This window comes from Pseudorasbora parva, chromosome 11 (genome assembly GCF_024679245.1).
Source record: "Pseudorasbora parva isolate DD20220531a chromosome 11, ASM2467924v1, whole genome shotgun sequence".
In the NCBI taxonomy this organism is placed as follows: domain Eukaryota; kingdom Metazoa; phylum Chordata; class Actinopteri; order Cypriniformes; family Gobionidae; genus Pseudorasbora; species Pseudorasbora parva.
The window spans coordinates 9475985-9494816 of NC_090182.1; the positions used below are offsets into that span (position 1 = coordinate 9475985).

The window sequence follows — 18832 nt, forward strand, 5'->3', positions numbered from 1 at the left end:
CTGTCGTGAAATACCAGAGCCAAATCATCATCATCACGGCCTTCATCACCTCAAACACGTCCATCATCGTCCGCATGAACTTCATCACTGAAAGATATCTACCTCAAATCATTTATCATGGTGATCTTAATCAAAAACCTTCCCTGATATCAGGCTACTAGGCCTAGATATCATCATCTTCATCATTTTAAACATGCCCTGACATATCATCATCATCATCATCATCATCACAATGATCTTGATCTTTACATTTTTGCCCAGGCAGGCTATTCATCGGTTAAGCATCCTTGCATCATCTGTTGAACTTTCTGTAAACATGTAATTGCTCTTAATGACAGCCACAGCGTTTGTCGCGTCGCCAGCGGAGAGGTGGCGTCGATCACGGCATTCATTCGGGCCTTCAGCTGTCTACGTTCAGCTCTCAGCGTCGGTGATCTCGCGCCCTTCCGGCCAGTCGGCGGCACCTGTGCGTGTGTCATAAATCAGCTCAGGTGGGTGTCCCGGTGTGACGTCAGCGCTGGGCAAACAAACGCGCGCCCGCGAGCACCGAGGCAAGGTGAAGTTCAGTTAAAGTAAAACTTTCAGCTCGCGAGGAAAATGTCCGTGAGCTTCCTGCTGGACACGGCCATGTACGGCAACCCCGCGAGACACCTGAACCTCAGCCAGCCTCACCTGAACGTGTACCCGTCCGCCCCGTACCCGGACTACAGCGGATACCACCCGGGTCCTGCCCTCGGGAATGACCTGCATCACACCGGCAGCTCGTGGAGTCCCGGGTTCGGCCCGGGTTCGCGTGAAGAGTGGCCGCCGCTCTACAGCCACGGGACAGGTCACTCGCTGCCGGTTAACGGCGTGGAGGTCAACGTCATTCCGCAGGTGGACCAGGGGCTGCTGAACGGCCCGCCGGTGGAGAGAGAAGAGCCGCAGGACTGGATGAGACGCGCCGCGGCTCCCTCGAACTCTGGTGAGAGAACAGCTGCACTTCTCCTGACCCCTAAACCCTTCTTCAATGCTCAGTACTCTCACATCACTTTCTCACTTCCTCTACACTATCATACAGTAATGCCATGTTTTTAGACATTTATTTTTTTAAGATGTATAACTTAATGCTTTCATGAAACATACAGTAGTGTTTTTTGGACCAATTGGTAATGATGTTTTTGACTATACTATGGTAATACCATGTTTTCTCAACATGCATTGTGGTTATACCATGTAATATGATGCTTTTAACTTAATATACAATAGTACAGTGTGTTTCTGTACAATATTGGTAATATCATGATGCTGTGATAGCTATTTGATTAATTTAAAAAAAAAAAATCTCTTTAAAAATACCATTAGTAATACCATGTTTTTTGGTAGGCTACAGTACTTTTTTTACAGTGTGTGTACTTACCTAAGAAACTACTGGTTAATATAAGGTTAGGGTTAGTACCTAGTTATTACCCAGTTATTGTAATAACTATAATAAGTGCTTAGTATGTACATGGGGAACAGGACTGCAAAATAGCGCTACCATGTTTTTAGACCTATATCATGGTAATACTATGAAATTTGTTGCATTTTTAAGTAAATGAACAATGCAGTGTGTTCGGACAATACCATTGGTAATACCATGTTTTTAGACATGCATAGTGATAATACCATGTAATATGATGCATTTATGAGATGTACCTACAGTGCTTTTTGGAAATATGCTTGGTAATAGACAATACCATTATTAATACCATGCTTTTTGGACATGCATCATGGTAATACCATGTTTTAAAAACATTTCCCTTATGATTTTACACTTTTTTTTTTTAAATATATCAGTACTGTATCATTGTAATATCGTGTTTTTGAACATGTAAAACCATGTTATTCTTTAAGTATGTTGGAGTAGCACCTAAAAACCATGGTGTGTGAATATGGAAATCATACAGTATACCATGATCAAAACTGCTACCTAAATTATAATCACCTGATAGCATTCATGCACCATTTTAAGGGCGCAGAAAGTGAAAGTTTGATGCGTATTTCTAATACTCTGAAAACCTGCTCCTTTCTCCTTTCCATTTTAGGTTTGCTAACTTATATCGTTTTGTAGAAATATTTCTGGTTATTGTGACCTACAGTCACATTTGATCTATACAGATCAGTTTATGAATCAGTCATGCTGAAGGCCTGCAGTTACAGCTGAGAGATCATAATCATAATTCATCTGTTTGATCTTTGATGTTCTACAACATCTGGAGATCTGAAGGAGCATGTAGTTGAACAGTCAATAATAGATGTTTGCGGCCTTATCGGGCGTGCATTATGGCTAATAGTTTACCGAGTGATAAACTAATCTCTTCTGGTAATATTTGTGTAAATATGTCACACACAGTCAGGTTGGCACAGTTATAAAGCTCAGACAGAGCGAGACTCTTAGAGATTTTTTACATTTCACTCAGTTCGAAAAGATTTGTGTTGCATGAATGCTTTTTTAATGGTCTTGTTTTTGCTGAATCTTATTTGGCCTCCAACTTTCAGCATTCTGTCTCAGATTCAGTTCAATAACATTTTTAACACTTTTTAACAATATTGTTTCAAAGAAACTTGACAAAGAATAAATCCTGGTTAATAAATCGATAAATGGGTGTAAAAGATCAGATTCTTCTTAGTTTATTTTTTTGGTCAAAAACAATGACCTGCAGTCTGTACAACTGCTCATATTTCTTAACAGACCTAAATGAAGTCTCGCATTAGTTTGGACTCCAGCTTTCAAAGGTCCGTTGTCTAACACGGTTGGGGCAGATGCAAATGCGTTCATCATGTTTGACTGTTCAAACGCTCTGATATCATCACATGAGCAGATTATAGAGGGGGAATATGGATCATGTGACAAAAACAAATATAGATGAGAATGTTCAGGAAATATTGCTAGGAGAAAAAAAAAATGAAACGCTGATCTGAACTGGTTTAATTTTCCACTCTAGCTTTTCTTTAGAAAACACACACATACTTTACTTAACCTTCTTTTTTATATGGAGTAATTCTGATGACAACATGACTAACCCATATAAAAATACTACCCCAAAAATAATGCATTTAAAAATACATGATGTATTTACTTATTAGCTTTTATATTATGAAAAAGTAATTCAATGCAATCCATTGTTGCCCCCTACTGGACAACAACAGTAGGCAACTAATGCTTGTGTTGCCAGTTTATTTTGATCCATTAGTAGTTATTATAATGTAGATATTTACCACTGCAGATTGTGACAAAATTGTATTCCTGGCACAATTGACTCCTTCACAATTAGTTTCAAAAGCAGACTTGTGATCTGCTTGTGGTCTATACAGGCAGCTGTCTACTAAGGGAACGTCCTCAGAACCTCATAAGGGACTGATCGGGAACACTCACTGGATTCCAACAGAGTTTGATGTAAACATGTTGCTAAGCAAACTATGCATTCAAATAAATAAGCATAAAATACAAAACACAGATATTTGGTAAAATAGATTTTGTTTTAATTCACATCATGCTTATCAAATCATTTCAATGTTAGAGAAATTACACGTATAACAAACATTTTTATTTATGAGCTCATCCTGATCTGATGATCCTCATCCCTGAGCTCATCATAATGAATTATGGGATAGGGTTATTATAGTTAACAAATTGGTTTTATGGAAAAAAAGGTCTTATTGGTTTATTTAAAGGAATTAAATTATTAAAGGACTAAAAGGGAATAAAGAATAAGAACAGTGCATTTTCCAGTTCTATTGTAGTTATAAAGTATTTGAAAATAATATATATTATTTTAAATATGCACACATACAATGTTATTTTGGCTATACAATATATTTGGCTATTATAATTGGCTACTTTCATCTCACGACACACTCTTTCACTGCTGTAACTAAAGTGTCACGTTGGCATTCGCAGTAAGCTTTGCCTTCTTTGATTTGATTGGCCATCTCACTCATTCTGACAGTGATGAGCTCTGTTAAGGTTGTCAGACCAACCTAAATTGTAACATTTTACTTTTAGGCAACTTTTTACCTTTTACTTTTTACGTCCTAGCAACGAACTGTGTAATGGAGTAGAGCAGAGCTGGATCAACAACGGGCAATTTGGCCATCTCTAAATATCCGGAGAGACTCGTCTCCCTCAATGTCTATGGAGGTTACGGCCCTGCCTGATGATAAGTCACCATGAAATCAAAATTGACAACATGTACTTACTATAGTAATAACATAAATGATGCATAATTACAAGTAACTAACCCTAAAACAAACTCTAACCCTATAGTAAGTACATGCAGTTAATTAATATTACTTAGTAATTATTTGAGTAAGTACAATGTAACGGTAGCCTTAAAATAAGTGTAACCTTTGGAATATTCCAGCATTAAAGGTGCACTATGTAGTATTTTTGCAGTAAAATATCCGAAAACCACTAGGCCAGTGTTATATATTTTGTTCAGTTGAGTATTTACAATATCCCAAATGTTTCCAACTATTTGTAAATTGTGAGAAAATTGCTATTTTAACCAAGGACCCGGGACGTCCACGCAAAGCGTCTGATCGAGTCGCCTGTTAATTGCGTCATATCTGCGTTACCCTCGGTTTTCGGTTTTATTTGGCAGAAACGCTTTACTCTTAGCAGTGTGAACATGTCACAGCAGCCGCTGAGCAAACGCACAGAGCAACATCATAACCATTTTAAACACACTTAAATGTGTCTAATATGATAAACAGAACTGGAAAAGAGGAAATAACACCCACGACTGTGTCCTGTTATAATAAAAGTCCTGCTGCTTGGTCCTCCTGCTCTGCTTTACACTACAGTAACGTTAATAACCGCATCCATGAACATGATTTCTGCCCGAGTCTTTTCCACCAGCTGTGAGGAGAAGACCACATGTCCCAAGATTCAGATCTCAAACTTGGCTTCATCAAACTACGCCTTTGTTTTGAATAGGTGTCCTCTAGCAGACGGACACAGGTGTAGCTTTAATTATAAGTGACTTATCTGCACACTATCTTTAGAAAAAAAAAATGTTATTCACGTCCCTCGTAATCTTTATTCAAAGTAACTTCCCCTCCCTCATGCAGCTCATCACTTCTCTGATGATGTGTTTTTTACCTTAAGGCAGGACAACCTGTCATTTCACTTGGATATACATCCCAATATGAAGAAAAGACTAATGCAACTTCTGTTTCATGCCAACTTAAACTTGCTAAATGAAATAGCTGAAATAAAAATAGTACACACACACACACACACACACACACACACACACACACACACAGTCATATAAAAAACTAAAAACAAAAAAAACCCCGAAATGAACTAAATGTAATTTAAACATATATCCAAAAAACACATTAAAAATGTTTATAAAAACTATAATGCTTTCAGTGATGTGAACTAACACTGGTCTATGATGCCGTAAAATACAGTCTATATAGGCAGCACAATAGGGTTTGTATCGGCGTCTAAAATCCTGCTGCTGAACAGAGCTTTCAGATACAGATACATCTTTATCTTTTTGTGCACCTCTTCCTGCTATGTTTATTACCGTACATCATATGACTGTGCTGACTTGTGTGTATGTGTGCACGTTATAATGAGGTTAAACGCCATAAACCCTGATTTACTAAGTGTATGCTGATCCAAGTTTATTTATTTTTTTGCCTTCTTATAACCGGTTTGAAGAGATAAACCACAGTAAAAATTAGTTATCCATTTAAAACTGCTACATTTTACACCCACTTAACATGAACTTCTGTTAGTTCAAGAAGGCGTTTTTGTAAGCGCTGTACAAATTGGTTTTTCCCACATTCTCAGATGGTCATTACCAAACATATTACGTATTAGTAATGTCACAGACCTATATGTTCATTTAAGGAAGGAGATAAACAGGAGCACTGAGGCACCATTTTTTTGTACAGAGACACGGTGAGTCAGTGGTGTGACACCGGATGAAACAGTGTATGAAGGTGGAGCAGTGTTGCCTAATGTTAGCTGCTCCATTATTCATCTGTGTCTAAACACAAGGCGTCTTGAGAGTCGAATGTCCTGTCGACAAAGTGAAAGATTTTCTAAAAAGCTAATAATGGCAGAGGCCAGTGAGTCTGAGGCGTTGGCCGCACCCTGCTGTGTGCACTGTGGGAGGACCGGAGAGCACTGATAAGGGGACGAGACTCTGTGTGTTTACACACGTCAGCCAAAGCTGGTGGAGAAAAGGGAAGAAAAGTATTGAGAAAGAGTTTCAGTCTATGAAAACGGCATTCAGGGCAGATGTGTTTTACTATCATTGAGAGACTCTGATAAATATTTTACATTCGTTTTTACTTGTTTTACTTTTTCATTTTAGTTGAAGTTTTTGTAATTGGAGTCACAAATGTCATTTGACATTTTTATTAGTTACATTTAAAAAATGTATATATAGATTTTTTTTTTAGTTTGGGGTTCTATATATAGAACTCTAGGATTCTTGACTCAATTTTAAAGAACACAAAGGTCAAACAGGTTCTATATAAAGGAGAAATGTCTTCAATTAGAACATAATGCTATTGATAAAGTATGCTTAGTGGCTGCTTAATTTATAAAACTTAATTAAAATAAAATAAGAAAACACAACTAAAAAATGAATTAAAACTAAATCCACAAAATGGTGGAAACCCCAAAAAGGTTCTATACTTTATATGAGGAAAAGTCACTAAAAGGGAAGTAATTTAACTTGGCAACCATCTTTAAAACCTTTCTCAGGCAACTATATAAGTCATTCAAGTTCACCTCATATAGGTATCTAATTCTCCAAAGATGTTCGCCAAGCTTAATTTTAAATTTTAAATTAATAATTTGGCTAATTAAATCTGACATTTAGTAGAATTTCCTCACTACTAAATATTCCAAGCGCAACTGTTAGTGGTATTATAATAAAGTGGAAGCAATTGGGATCAACAGCAACTCAGCCATGAAGAGCGGGATCAGCGCATACTGAGGCGCACAGTGCGCAGAATTTGCCAGAGTCTGCAGAGTCAATAGCTACAGACCTGCAAACTGTGTGTGGCCTTCAGATTAGCTAAATAGCAGTATATAGGGAGCTTCATGGAATGGGTTTCCATAGCCGAGCAGCTGTGGTTGCCAGGAGAACGGTACTTGCCTGACTGCATTTTGCAAGTGTAAAGTTTGGTGGAGGGGGATTATGGTGTGCGGTTGTTTTTTCAGATGTTGTCTTGGTCCCTTAGTTCCAGTGAAAGGAATTCTTACTACTTTAGCATACTAATATTTTTCGGACAATTTCATGCTCCCAACTTTGTGGCAACAGTTTAGGGAGATGGCCCCTTCCTGTTACAACATGACTGTGAAGGCCCATAAAGGCATGGATGAGCAAGTTTAGTACCTCAACATAATAGATCCTTATTTAAGCTGTTATAGCTGGACTAACTCCAAGAATGTGATGGCAGGCATACCTAAACTTTTGCCAATATAGTATATATATATATATATATATATATATATATATATATATATATATATATATATATATATATATATATATATAATAACCCTGTTGTGGTTGTGTTTGCAATGTGTGATCTGATATCCGACACACTCAGATTAATGCACACCGGCAGAAAACAGAACTGAGAGAAAATATGAGTGAGCCAGAAATTGCAATAGTGTAAATTTATTCTGAATTTAAGATGAACTAAATACATTGTGCAGCATTTCATTTTATTTTTTCATTTCTAAATATTCAAGTAAAATTCCTTATCGAAAGTCCTCCAAATACTTTGTCAGATTTAAACCATATCAGATTTATACAGACAGAAATCTGAGTTTGGTATAATGTATGTCACTCAAGAACCTGACATGCCTGATAATGGCCATATCTAGACAAAAATTGTATTTGACTGATGCTTATCAGTGGAGAAAAAATATGTCGTTTGCAAAACTTCCACAATTTTTATTTTATTCACAAGGAGGAGGAAATATTTTTTCAAAGGTCTGAAACGCACGGGGGTTTGTTCTTGTTTTTTGACTCAATGTGTGCCTTATGTAATTATACGTTTAAAAAAAGCATATGCAGTTTGATTTTGGGACACTTTTCCAAGTCATTTCAATGGTAAAAAGTTGTCCAGTCGCCCTGCAATACCCTATGCTTTTAATAAAAGAAAACATCCTGTCTGTGAGGGAGGGGAAACTAAATACATTCTTCCATTGTGACGTCAATCTCGATGACATTTACCTCTAAATGCTAACTTCTGTAATATATATTTTAATTTAGATTTTTGTGTGTGTGTAATTGCCATTATACTAATTCTCATACTGTAAACTTTCACAAATTTCCTAATTCACAGTAAGATTTAAATATATTTCCAAAGATCAAAAATATCTCAAATGCTCTGGGGTTTGAGTTTTTCCTCAGTGCTGAAGGATTCGTTTATAACACTGATGCTCAAATAAAGTTTGTGTTTCTGTGCATGATTAAACCCAAACTCTCAGACCCAGTTTACAACTTGTATTAAAGGGTTAGTTCACCCCCCAAAAAAGAAAATTATGTTATTAATTACTCACTCTCATGTCGTTCCAAACCTGTGAGACCTTTGTTCAGCTTCAGAAACACAAATGAAGATATTTTTGATGAAATCCAAGACAGCAATTTCTCTTTCAGCAAAAACACTTTCAAGGCACAAAAAGGTATTAAAACATGTACTGCATTGTTAAAATAGTCCATGTGACTTCAATACTTCAATCTTAATGTTATGAAACGATGATGATACTTTTTGTCCGCAATAACAAACAAAAATAACGACTTAATTTAACAATTTTGTTCTACCTGTGCCAGTCTCCTACAGTTTGCATGGTAAAAATTGGTAAGTGGCGCTCACGTGAACAGCATCGGACGCCGTAGAACTCCAAAGGGCTGCATTTACAACGTAAACTGTTACAATTAAATATCTATATTGTTATTATAACATTACATTTACAAATATTTTATTCATATCATGAATATGGTCATCCCAAACTGTTCAGAATTGGGAAAGGTTAGCGAATGTTAACATGATAATAATGTGATTGTTGCAAACATCCCTGTAAGGATGTTCCCTCACCTCTAAATAAAGAGGAGGGGTGGTCAAAAAGCAGGGCAGGAGCATGCTGGTCAAGTGAGTTTTTAGTGTTTTTTTATTATTTATAAGACAATAAATTGTAGTTCCTGTCATATTACTTTTACTGTTTAATTTTTAGCTATTATTACAAATTCTTACAGAGGATTATGAGGATTACATATCCTTGACAAGCAGTTATGGGCAGTGTTTCCCTCTAAAAGCAGGAGCAGGTGGCAGTGGTTTGAGTGAGAAAAGTGCACGCTATTATCAAGTCCGTCTCAAGCTCTGAACAGCGATGTCCATGGGGTCCGTGGACAAGCCTCCCCCTACCCCTCTCTGCCGCCGGGCCTGGTTTTGTTTTCGACCTGCCTCTCAGTCTTTCTGCCTCTCAGTAGGGTGTAATCGCAGCCACTACAGCTGACGATGACGTTCCCTCTCATGTGCATTCCCTCTATTGGGCGTACTACACCTACTAATATTAGACTAGAATGTGGTTAATGCTAACAGAACATCATGCAAACATCTCAAGTGGAAAAAAAACCTTTAGAGAGGAATATATGAAGTGGTTTACCTCAGTTGCATGCATCAAGTCTCTGTAGAGGAATATCCACGTTGTTAGTCGTGTTTTAGATGGTGACATATTGTGAAAACTGAAACTGAGATCTTAGCTGCTGCCCTTCCTTTTTGAAAGCCAAAAAAGTATCATCGGTCTTTCTATTTATTTTCTTGCTCAAGAGTATAAACTGAAACCTTATTAGCTGAAAAGCAATGAATCCAAGAACATGAAAATGAACATGTTATGTAAAGCTTTTCATATTATTATAAATTATGGTATTTTTTTGTACATTTTTGCATCCAACACTTTTTATTATATTAATATTCTTTATTTAAATAAGCTTGAACTGTCAGACTCTTGAAGAAAAGGTTCTATCAAGAATTGTAAAGGGTTCTGTCAGGTGCTTCATACATTTGGGGTTCCCATCATTTTATGGATTTAGTTTTAAATAATTCATTTAGTTTTAATTCATTTTTAATTTATATTAAATTTGATTAATCAAACAGCATGAAAACCCATTAAACATGAAATTATAATACAATAATTTAGTTGTATGTGTCTTTAAAACTAAAACTAGAACTCCACAGAACCTTTCCAATAAGCTGAAAATCCCCTCTTTGTGCATAATAAAAACAATTTATGTCTTAATTTTGTAGACAAAAAAACATCTTTTAAATATTGTAATTACATTGGATTATATATATATATATATATATATATATATATTAGGGCCGGGACTTTAACGCGTTAATTAAGATTAATTAATTACGTGACTTTAACGCGTTAATTAATTACGCAAAAAAATAAAAAATTTAACCGCATTTATTTTTGCACCGCGGAACGTTTTTCAATGAATCAGTTTCGACCGACCGATTATGCTGGAACACCAACTAGCGCGACAACTACAACAACAAACCATGGGTGCGTCTCAATCCGCTCCCTAGTTCAGTAGTCAGGGCACTGATCAGGGAGTCAGCCCATTGACTTATGTCTTGATCAGTGCCCTGACTAGGGAACTAGGGAAGCTGATGAGACCGCTTTGCTCGGCCCCGTGGATGGGAAATTTTGTTTTAAAAAACGAAAGAATGGAAGCGTCGTCAAGAGCATGGTAGTGTGCAAGCTATACAACAAGGAATTTGCGTATCACCGCAGCACATCGAGCCTCAAATATCACAAATATGCTTTTGCTTAACTTAATGGCAAACATTGCACTGGTCTGCTGGACTGAAATAAATAAACAATATTTTGTTGATTAAGCTTATGTTTTCAGTCATTATTCAATGGTATACTAAAAATACATGTGAAAAATTACTTCTCATTGTTCTCAGGTCAAATATTTATATGCGATTAAAATGCGATTAATTTCGATTAATTAATTACAAAGCCTGTAATTAATTAGATTATTTTTTTTAATCGAGTCCCGGCCCTAATATATATATATATATATATATATATATTTTTTTTTTTTTTAATTTTTTTTTATTATTATTATTATTATTAAGCAAACAAAACAACTGAATTCGAAAATGTAAAAGAAAAATATCTGTGCTAGCAGGAGGGAAGACACGGACGAAGGACAAATACAGAGTGGTGTACAGTGACATCCAGCGTCTGGAGCTGGAGAAGGAATTTCATTTCAGCCGATACATCACCATCAGAAGGAAGGCGGAGCTCGCCGGAGCCCTGAGCCTATCAGAACGCCAGGTAGGTCATCAAAGTTCCACTGCACCGGAAGTAGCAAGTGAGTGTTCTTCAGTGCTGTGACGTATTTTCAAGTGAAACAGAATATTGAACAGAGGGCAGATTTTGACTTCAGCGCTCCTCCCCTCCATCTCTCCATCTCTCGATCATTGCAGACTAACAGTTGGAGGGGAGGGATTACTTTTTTTCAAACCTAAGATGAGAGGGAACGCCGTTTCCAGATCGGAAGCAACTTCTCAGATTTTGATTAAAGATTACCACGGTATTAACTGTGTATTAATTTGCACGGATTAATCGTTCACCCTAAGACCTGTAATATGTGCTATCAAAATAAATAGGGTACATTTTTATTTCATGAGGACTTTAACACTCAGAAAGATAAAGTGAGAACCTGTGAGAGCCGTCTAATTATAAGTTTAATATGAAAGGGTGTTAGGGTGTTGTACAGAATTAGAAAAAACATATGACGATGGTGATGTATGTGTAAAGGTGCAAAGGAAAGACACCCAAATTAAATGTACTGCACTTCTTAGAAAAGAGAAAGATGATAGTCAGTAGTTAAATTTACATCGATTTACATCCAACTATTTGCATGTGCATTTTGGGATATCGCGTATAAAACAACACTTGATGGCAACGTAAAGATGCACAGATTCTATAAAGCTTATACATTGTGGTGGATACATTTTTATGCTATAAAAAGACATGCATAAACTATGATGGAAATACATTTTCTGCAAATATACCTCAGTGAGCAACAACAAAAAAATCCCGTGACCTTGCCTCAACAGTGGATGCGATTGGATAACTGGACTAACCAGCGGATCAGTGTCATCTCAAATGTTGGTTTGGTTCTGATCACTGTTTGGTTTAATTCCCTCCCGTCTCACACGACTGCGTTCCTAAACACCAGCATCCGCACGCAAGATAACATGACAGCATTTATTGGGAAAAGAAGTGCCACAGTGGCTTCCCAGATAGCAGCAAATTATTTATTTGAGATATTTTGATAGATTTACAACTTTGGTTGGAAACATATCTAATGCCTTTTTAAAATTACGTTAATCAATTATGTTGAAATAGTAAGGGTGAACCTCAGGAAAAGCATGAACAGGTCAATACATCACCCGTAAAGCAGCACTAGGTAACTTTTCAACCTTCATAATATATTTTCAAGACTCTTGTGATGATAAATCGACTTACAATAGGTTGAATGACACGTCTGCCATAGCCTGATGGGGTCTGTATCGTTTTTAATCGTACTTTTAAACTTCGGGTTTCGGGTAGTAACCCAAGAAAAAAAAAGAACTACAAAATTCGACTGCTTTACGGCATATACGTCACTTCCACCAACACCCACACTTCCTTAAATTCGGACGTGCGAGCCCAACTTTGTTCGTCGGATAATATAGTCATGTCTGAAGCAGCACAGACACATAAGAAAGAAAAGGTTTTGTTAGAGGAAAGCAATAAGAGAAAACGAAAATGTTATGGGATTAAAGGCAGGACGAGGATCAACATGTGGCCAGCGTTTGCTCGTCGGCGTGAGCTGAAGGAGGCGTGCCCGACCGATGCTGTCCTGCTTGTTACGGTGAGCTACCACTCAAACATTGAACTGAAGTATCATATAGATTCTGTAAAACGGTAACCAATAGACTACTATAATGACGCTGGCTTGTAAACGTGAGCATCGTGATTATTTGGCGTTTGAAAAAAAAAAATCAAACCCATGAAATTATATTCATATGACATGCTGAAACATGCCACTGACTGTACCTGGGGTGAAGACATTTCCCACGGGACGCCAGAAGAGCATGTGCTCCTGCAGTGTTCAGGGGAACTGTTAGTGCTGCACCGACCCGCGGGACGCTTTTATTAAATTATTTGGTCGCCCCGCACCAATGTATATATTTTTACAACCCGCCCCGCACCCGCGACCATTAAATAGACATACGGGGTCCGCTGGTTATGAGACGACACGCGCATTACTAGTTCAGGGCTGTCATGTCAACAAATGCACGCGCGATGGCATCCCCTGTTGTAGGATGACAGCTTACGACAGTAGCTGAGGACATTATTTTTTCCCAACTGAAGGGGGACCCCGAGAGCAAAAGTAGCCAAGTGCTGCTTTAAATTAAATCAATATTTGTTTTAAAGACAGTACAAATAGACAGAAGAACATCTGCAACTAGCTGTTTAAAAACATGACATTGTCTACTACTCAAATAAGTACTGAGTAATAATATCAATTAACTACATGTGAGGGATCATAATCGGAGATACATTTGGCATTTCAAAAAGTTCACTTACAGACATTTTTTCAAATATTTTATTTAAAACGTATTTAATTGTAATAATTCAGTGCTTGCCAAACACAAGTTACTTTTTACTTTTAGCAAAAGTCATTTCTTTATAGTACTGTTCGGCGTAGAAATAACACCAGTAACAGGGTCGACAAGTTTAAACTCTTTAGCCATAAACTCCACTTGCTAGCATAAAGGCTAAGAGCACATGGCACTAATGGACTTTTAAGTGATCAAATCTGCTTTCCTTTTGATTTTGTGCTAAGAAATTTGACGTTTTACAAAATAAGAACATTTTTTTCCTTTTCTCAGAGAGAGCACACACATCTCAGTGCTTCAGATCTTATCAGCAAAGGGAAAGTGGCCATTTCCTGTATCTTACATAGTTGTGGAAGATAATGCCACCAATTAAAGGCGAAGTATGGTACGGTAACTGTACCATAAATTAGGACAGACTAAAGCTCCTGTAATTTAAATCAAAGTATTTAAACATCATAATATGTTTGTCTTTACTGTATTTGATTTATGATGTAAATAAAAAAAAGAGCGTATATACCAAGAATTAGCTCTATTGAGAATTAAAAAAAATATATATATAACATCACTTTGACTCTTTAAATCACAGGTGAAGATCTGGTTTCAAAACAGACGAGCCAAAGAAAGGAAAATGAACAAGAAGCGACTGCAGCAGGCTCAGCAGAGCTCCACGTCCACACCGCCCAGCATGCCCAGCCACGGCAGCGCCGCCATGGTCACCAGCACCAACAACGGTTTGATGACAGACAATATATCGACCTCCATTAAAGAGGAATACTGAGGACCCTTTCAAACAGAAGGATAAACAGTACATGTTTACACAGTTTCAGCGACACTGAATGGACCGTTCATATTGCACTACACAAATGACACGCAAACACGTTTTATTGTGAATAAAGCGCACAGTATTTCAATTTTTTGTAAAAAATGATGATCTCAGAGTATGTTGAACGACTGAAGACAAACGTCATAATGCTTTCTAAATTGTTTTGCGCACTGCTTTTGATGACCTCACTACTACAGATGATGATTTGCAGCGCGTGCATCACTACTGCTTTGCTTTGCTATGTAAAATATTTTACACCTACTGGAAAACTGACTTTAAAAAAAAGGGAGTCAACTGGGGCCTCTGTGTAATAACTCATTTAAAAAAAAAGTGTACAATAAAAAAAGTGTTTTAATAAATACTAATATTTGAGGAGAATACAAAACTGCTCAGTTCTGTGAAGGATGTGAATCTCACAAAAAATTTTGGGGGCCATTAAGCCAATTTGACATTATTTTCATGACTATTAAGCAAATTTTCCTCCAAAGTCTAATTACTGTAATTTACAGTATTTCTTTAGAGTTTTTTGTTGTTGCAATTGTCGTTATTCACAATGATGATTCTCATTACTGTTCTAGTCATGTTTTATAGGTCAGAATAAATTAATTAAATACTATGATGGTGTGTAAATGCGTCACAATTTAAATAGAATACTTGTTCGCATTTATTTTTATTTTTAATTTGGAAGAAAATTTGGTCCAGATATTTGCTTAACTGGACAAAAAAAAAATGCTCGTAATTATTTAAAAAAATATGTATAATTTCTCATTTCTTTTTAAAATGCGACGTCGTCATGTTCTGGATCGGTTTGAACATATTTCACTTTATTTAACATATTTAATCATACAATGACGTTTAAACTCTAAATCAAGCTGTACTTTGAGAGGGCGGAAACCGTGTGAGTGTTTACTGATCACAATGAGCTGTGTGGATCATAATTTGTGATAACACAAGGAAACAAACACAGCTTATTGATAAAAACAGAAGCTGAAACGGTGTCCACGTACTCGACGCACTCAATCATTGACAGACAAGCCAGAGGTCGAGCAGAAGCGATTCGTATGAACGTCATCGGATGGGTGTGGCCTGTTCAAAGGGACTGTTTTTGCTGCCAAGTCAGATGATTCATGTCAATTAAAGAGCCAATAAAGACCTGATGCCAGTAACGTTCATCTCATGTCCTTCAAGATCACAGGTTTGAAATGTTAATGTTTAATTGGTTTCACAATGTCACCATTGACCCTCATCTGATACAAATGTGTCAAACACACTATATATTTAAGTTGAAGTGTCAAAATATGTGTCAAAAGTTGCCAGTGTTCAGACTTTTCAATCAAGAAAATGTCCGTTTCCAGCAATGGTTATAATACTATACAATAATTCAATAATGCCCAATTATACTTTACACTGAAACTTATACATTGATTTTAACTTAATCGAGTACTGTGTAAGCCTTCAGTTTTAAGAGTATTTACGTAAGATATTGTAATGCAAATAATACCAAATTATTCTGCTGAGATATTTTGACAAAGTTTTTGTTTATACAAAAAACATCAATGGGGTCCAAAAACACTAAACAAGTTTTTCAAATGATCTTCACTGAAAAAGGGAGTCATTCAGGTTTGGAATTGAAAAACAGCTTTAGGTCTAAAACTGTTGAGACGTAAGGATGAATTCAACAATGTCCTATTATATTTTACTCTGAAATTAATTTAATTGTCTGTTAACATATGGGAGTATAGACCCCTTAAACGCCTACGTCATGTGACGTCACCGCTGCTGGTGGCAAAATATAAGTAGAACTCATAGCAGGTGCGCTAAAAGTTTGAGGTTTTGACTTTAAAATGTCGTCTTGTTGTGTTTCTGGCTACCAGAATAGAAGGAACTTTACTTTCAGTTCTAAACTAAAGTTTTACCGGATCCCAGTTTTACCGCAGACATTCCTTCACAGAAATCAACAAGACAAAATTGTGTGGTTGAATGCAATATGGCGTACAGACTGGATGGAGACGATCATAAATCATGCTTGTGTTTGCAGTGCACACTTCATATCAGGTAAAATAATAGGCATATGTACTGGCGTGTTGGTTTTATCTAGTACAAATCAGCACGTTTCTGTTTTATAGGTTATAAATAAAATATATTATTATTAGGTGAAAAGTCGTCAACCTTCAGCGCACTAACGTTAGCTAGCTTAAATGTTAAATAAACATACAGCGATAGATGTGTGTGCCATCCTTTGAATTGTCTCTTAAAATAATCCACATTGCTAATCATAGTTAGCCCAACGGTAGGTTATATTAGACAATAAGCCTTGACAAAATTCCCCCAACCACATGGAAGTAATTCATAATTCATTTACAAAAATATCTGTCACAGTCCTGCAGAGTCAGTGACTGTACATATTTGGACAGTTCCAAACCTTCTTCTGCATCCATGTAAAAAAAAAAATATTCCCTCCAAAAATGCGCTTGTCAACATTGCTTGCCTTTTTTGCCTCAAGCTAAGCCCCGCCCACCATGAAACTTTGCAATGTTTACAAACTTTTAAAGGGGGGGTGAAATGCTGTTTCATGCATACTGATCTTTTTACACTGTTAAAGACTTGGAATCCCATACTAAACATGGACAAAGTTTCAAAAGTTAAGGTGGACGTTTGATGGGAGTATTTCTTTGTCAAAAATACTACTTCCGGTTAGTCATAAGTTTCGGCAAGTTTTTTGCGATCATGCGTCCCCATTGACGTTAGTGGGGGCGGAATTTCCTTGTATGGGCCTTACGGACAATTCTACCGGAAGCGTGTGAGAGAGAGAGAGAGAGGGAGAGAGCGAAAGTAACAGGCTACGCCCATCAAAGCGCTCGTAGGCTGCGCTGCACAGGTAATGTGCACAATTAACAATGACATCAAAAAGTGCGTTTTTGGTTGCCAGACCAAGACAGTCCTGCACAGATTCCCCCAAAACCCCGCGTTAAGGCAACAGTGGATGTAATTTGCTTTTCCGGATCAGCAACTGAGTTGCGCGAATGTTTATATCTGTTCGCTGCATTTCGGTGCCGACTGTTTCATAAACAAGGCCCAGCATGACGCCGGATTTTCCAATAGCCTAATGCTGAAGGATGGAGCAGTCCCAACGTTAGAACCGCGGGCGGTGAGTTAGACTGCTTCAAATGTCTGTGTCTATGCTCATCAAGTAGCCCAAACATGATCACGTATAGTTACTATATATATTACTATATATAGAAATTGATCAATGGAGCATGCGATGTGTAGTGCGTGTACATTTGTTTAGCTGGCCACTATATGTGTAACTTTATGTTTGTGTATTGTAAAAGCACTCAACAATACACAAAGAGGGGGGAAATATGTTGAACTAAATAAGCACGCTTCTTCATTCAAATGCGCTACTATTCCGTGTCTTTCTATGTAAACACTAACTTAACCTGTCTACACAAACCACGCGTAAACACACAAACACACGTGCACAACTGCACTTCCCACATGTACACCTTCAACGACAAAAATACGACGATATAATTCAAGTATAAATATGTAAATAACACAAGCCGCTAAGCATATTATATAGTTAGTGTATATCGTACCACATAGAGACGTCCTGCTCTAGTCGTTTTTGCTGCTGCTCCTGTTCAACTGCAGCCTCTGGGTCTGATTCCGGATCATAGATGTATGGCTGTATCTGATTAAAAGACATATTTTTATTTTGAATAAAGTTTTTTCCCCGCTGTTAGGGATGACACAGCTTTACGACGCACTCGACGCACTCAACACAATAGCAGCGCGCTGCTGCACACGTCATTATTTAGCTCCGCTCACATGACACGCCCCCACCCGCTCGGCTTTTTTCGGAAAGACTCGGAACAGCGCATCTTTCTTATATAATTATAAAAAAAATAAAGACTTTTCGGAGATATGCAGGATGCAATGCTACTCTATAGGTACTCAAGATTGACATGACACTGACTGAAACTGAGTGTTTCACCCCCCCTTTAAGGTGTGTATAAGGAAATGATAAGGATTAATAAAAGTCTGATTTTGTTTTGCCCAATTGAGTACTATTAGTTATTTCTTCAGTTTCAAGAGTATATTTGAGTAAGAAATTCACAAAAATAGTATTATTTTTCTTCTGTTGAACACAAAATTGATATTTTGAATGTTTCAACTGTTTTCATTCATACAATGAAAGTCAATGGGGTCCAAAAAACAACTTATTTTTTTGTAATGATCAGAAAAAAGTCATTCAGATTTGGAATGACATAAGGGTGAGTAAATTATGACATAACTTTTATTTTG

General features: G+C 37.0%; 2 protein-coding genes across 3 annotated transcripts in view; one reads left to right on the forward strand and one right to left on the reverse strand.

Moving 5' to 3' along the window:
* Nucleotides 1-18832, reverse strand: part of LOC137092637 (uncharacterized) — a 66711-nt gene that overhangs the window by 2073 nt on the left and 45806 nt on the right. The window lies entirely within an intron of this gene.
* cdx1a (caudal type homeobox 1a) lies at nt 403-14818 on the forward strand. Of its 2 annotated transcripts, none has more exons than XM_067456465.1 (3): nt 403-964; nt 11211-11362; nt 14288-14818. In XM_067456465.1, exons 1-3 carry the CDS (start codon nt 598-600, stop codon nt 14477-14479), a joined length of 711 nt encoding a protein of 236 aa, XP_067312566.1. In that variant the 5' UTR covers nt 403-597; the 3' UTR covers nt 14480-14818. The 2 variants fall into 2 exon arrangements, with proteins under 2 accessions (XP_067312566.1, XP_067312567.1); XM_067456466.1 differs by having other exon boundaries at nt 11214-11362.

What these genes read in the sequence shown, in the direction of transcription:
- cdx1a (XM_067456465.1), top strand. Translation starts at nt 598, where the DNA reads ATGTCCGTGAGCTTCCTGCTGGACACGGCCATGTACGGCAACCCCGCG. An exon ending in CGCGGCTCCCTCGAACTCTG is followed by an intron (nt 965 to 11,210) that starts GTGAGAGAACAG and finishes TATCTGTGCTAG; the next exon opens with CAGGAGGGAAGACACGGACG. An exon ending in TGAGCCTATCAGAACGCCAG is followed by an intron (nt 11,363 to 14,287) that starts GTAGGTCATCAA and finishes TTTAAATCACAG; the next exon opens with GTGAAGATCTGGTTTCAAAA.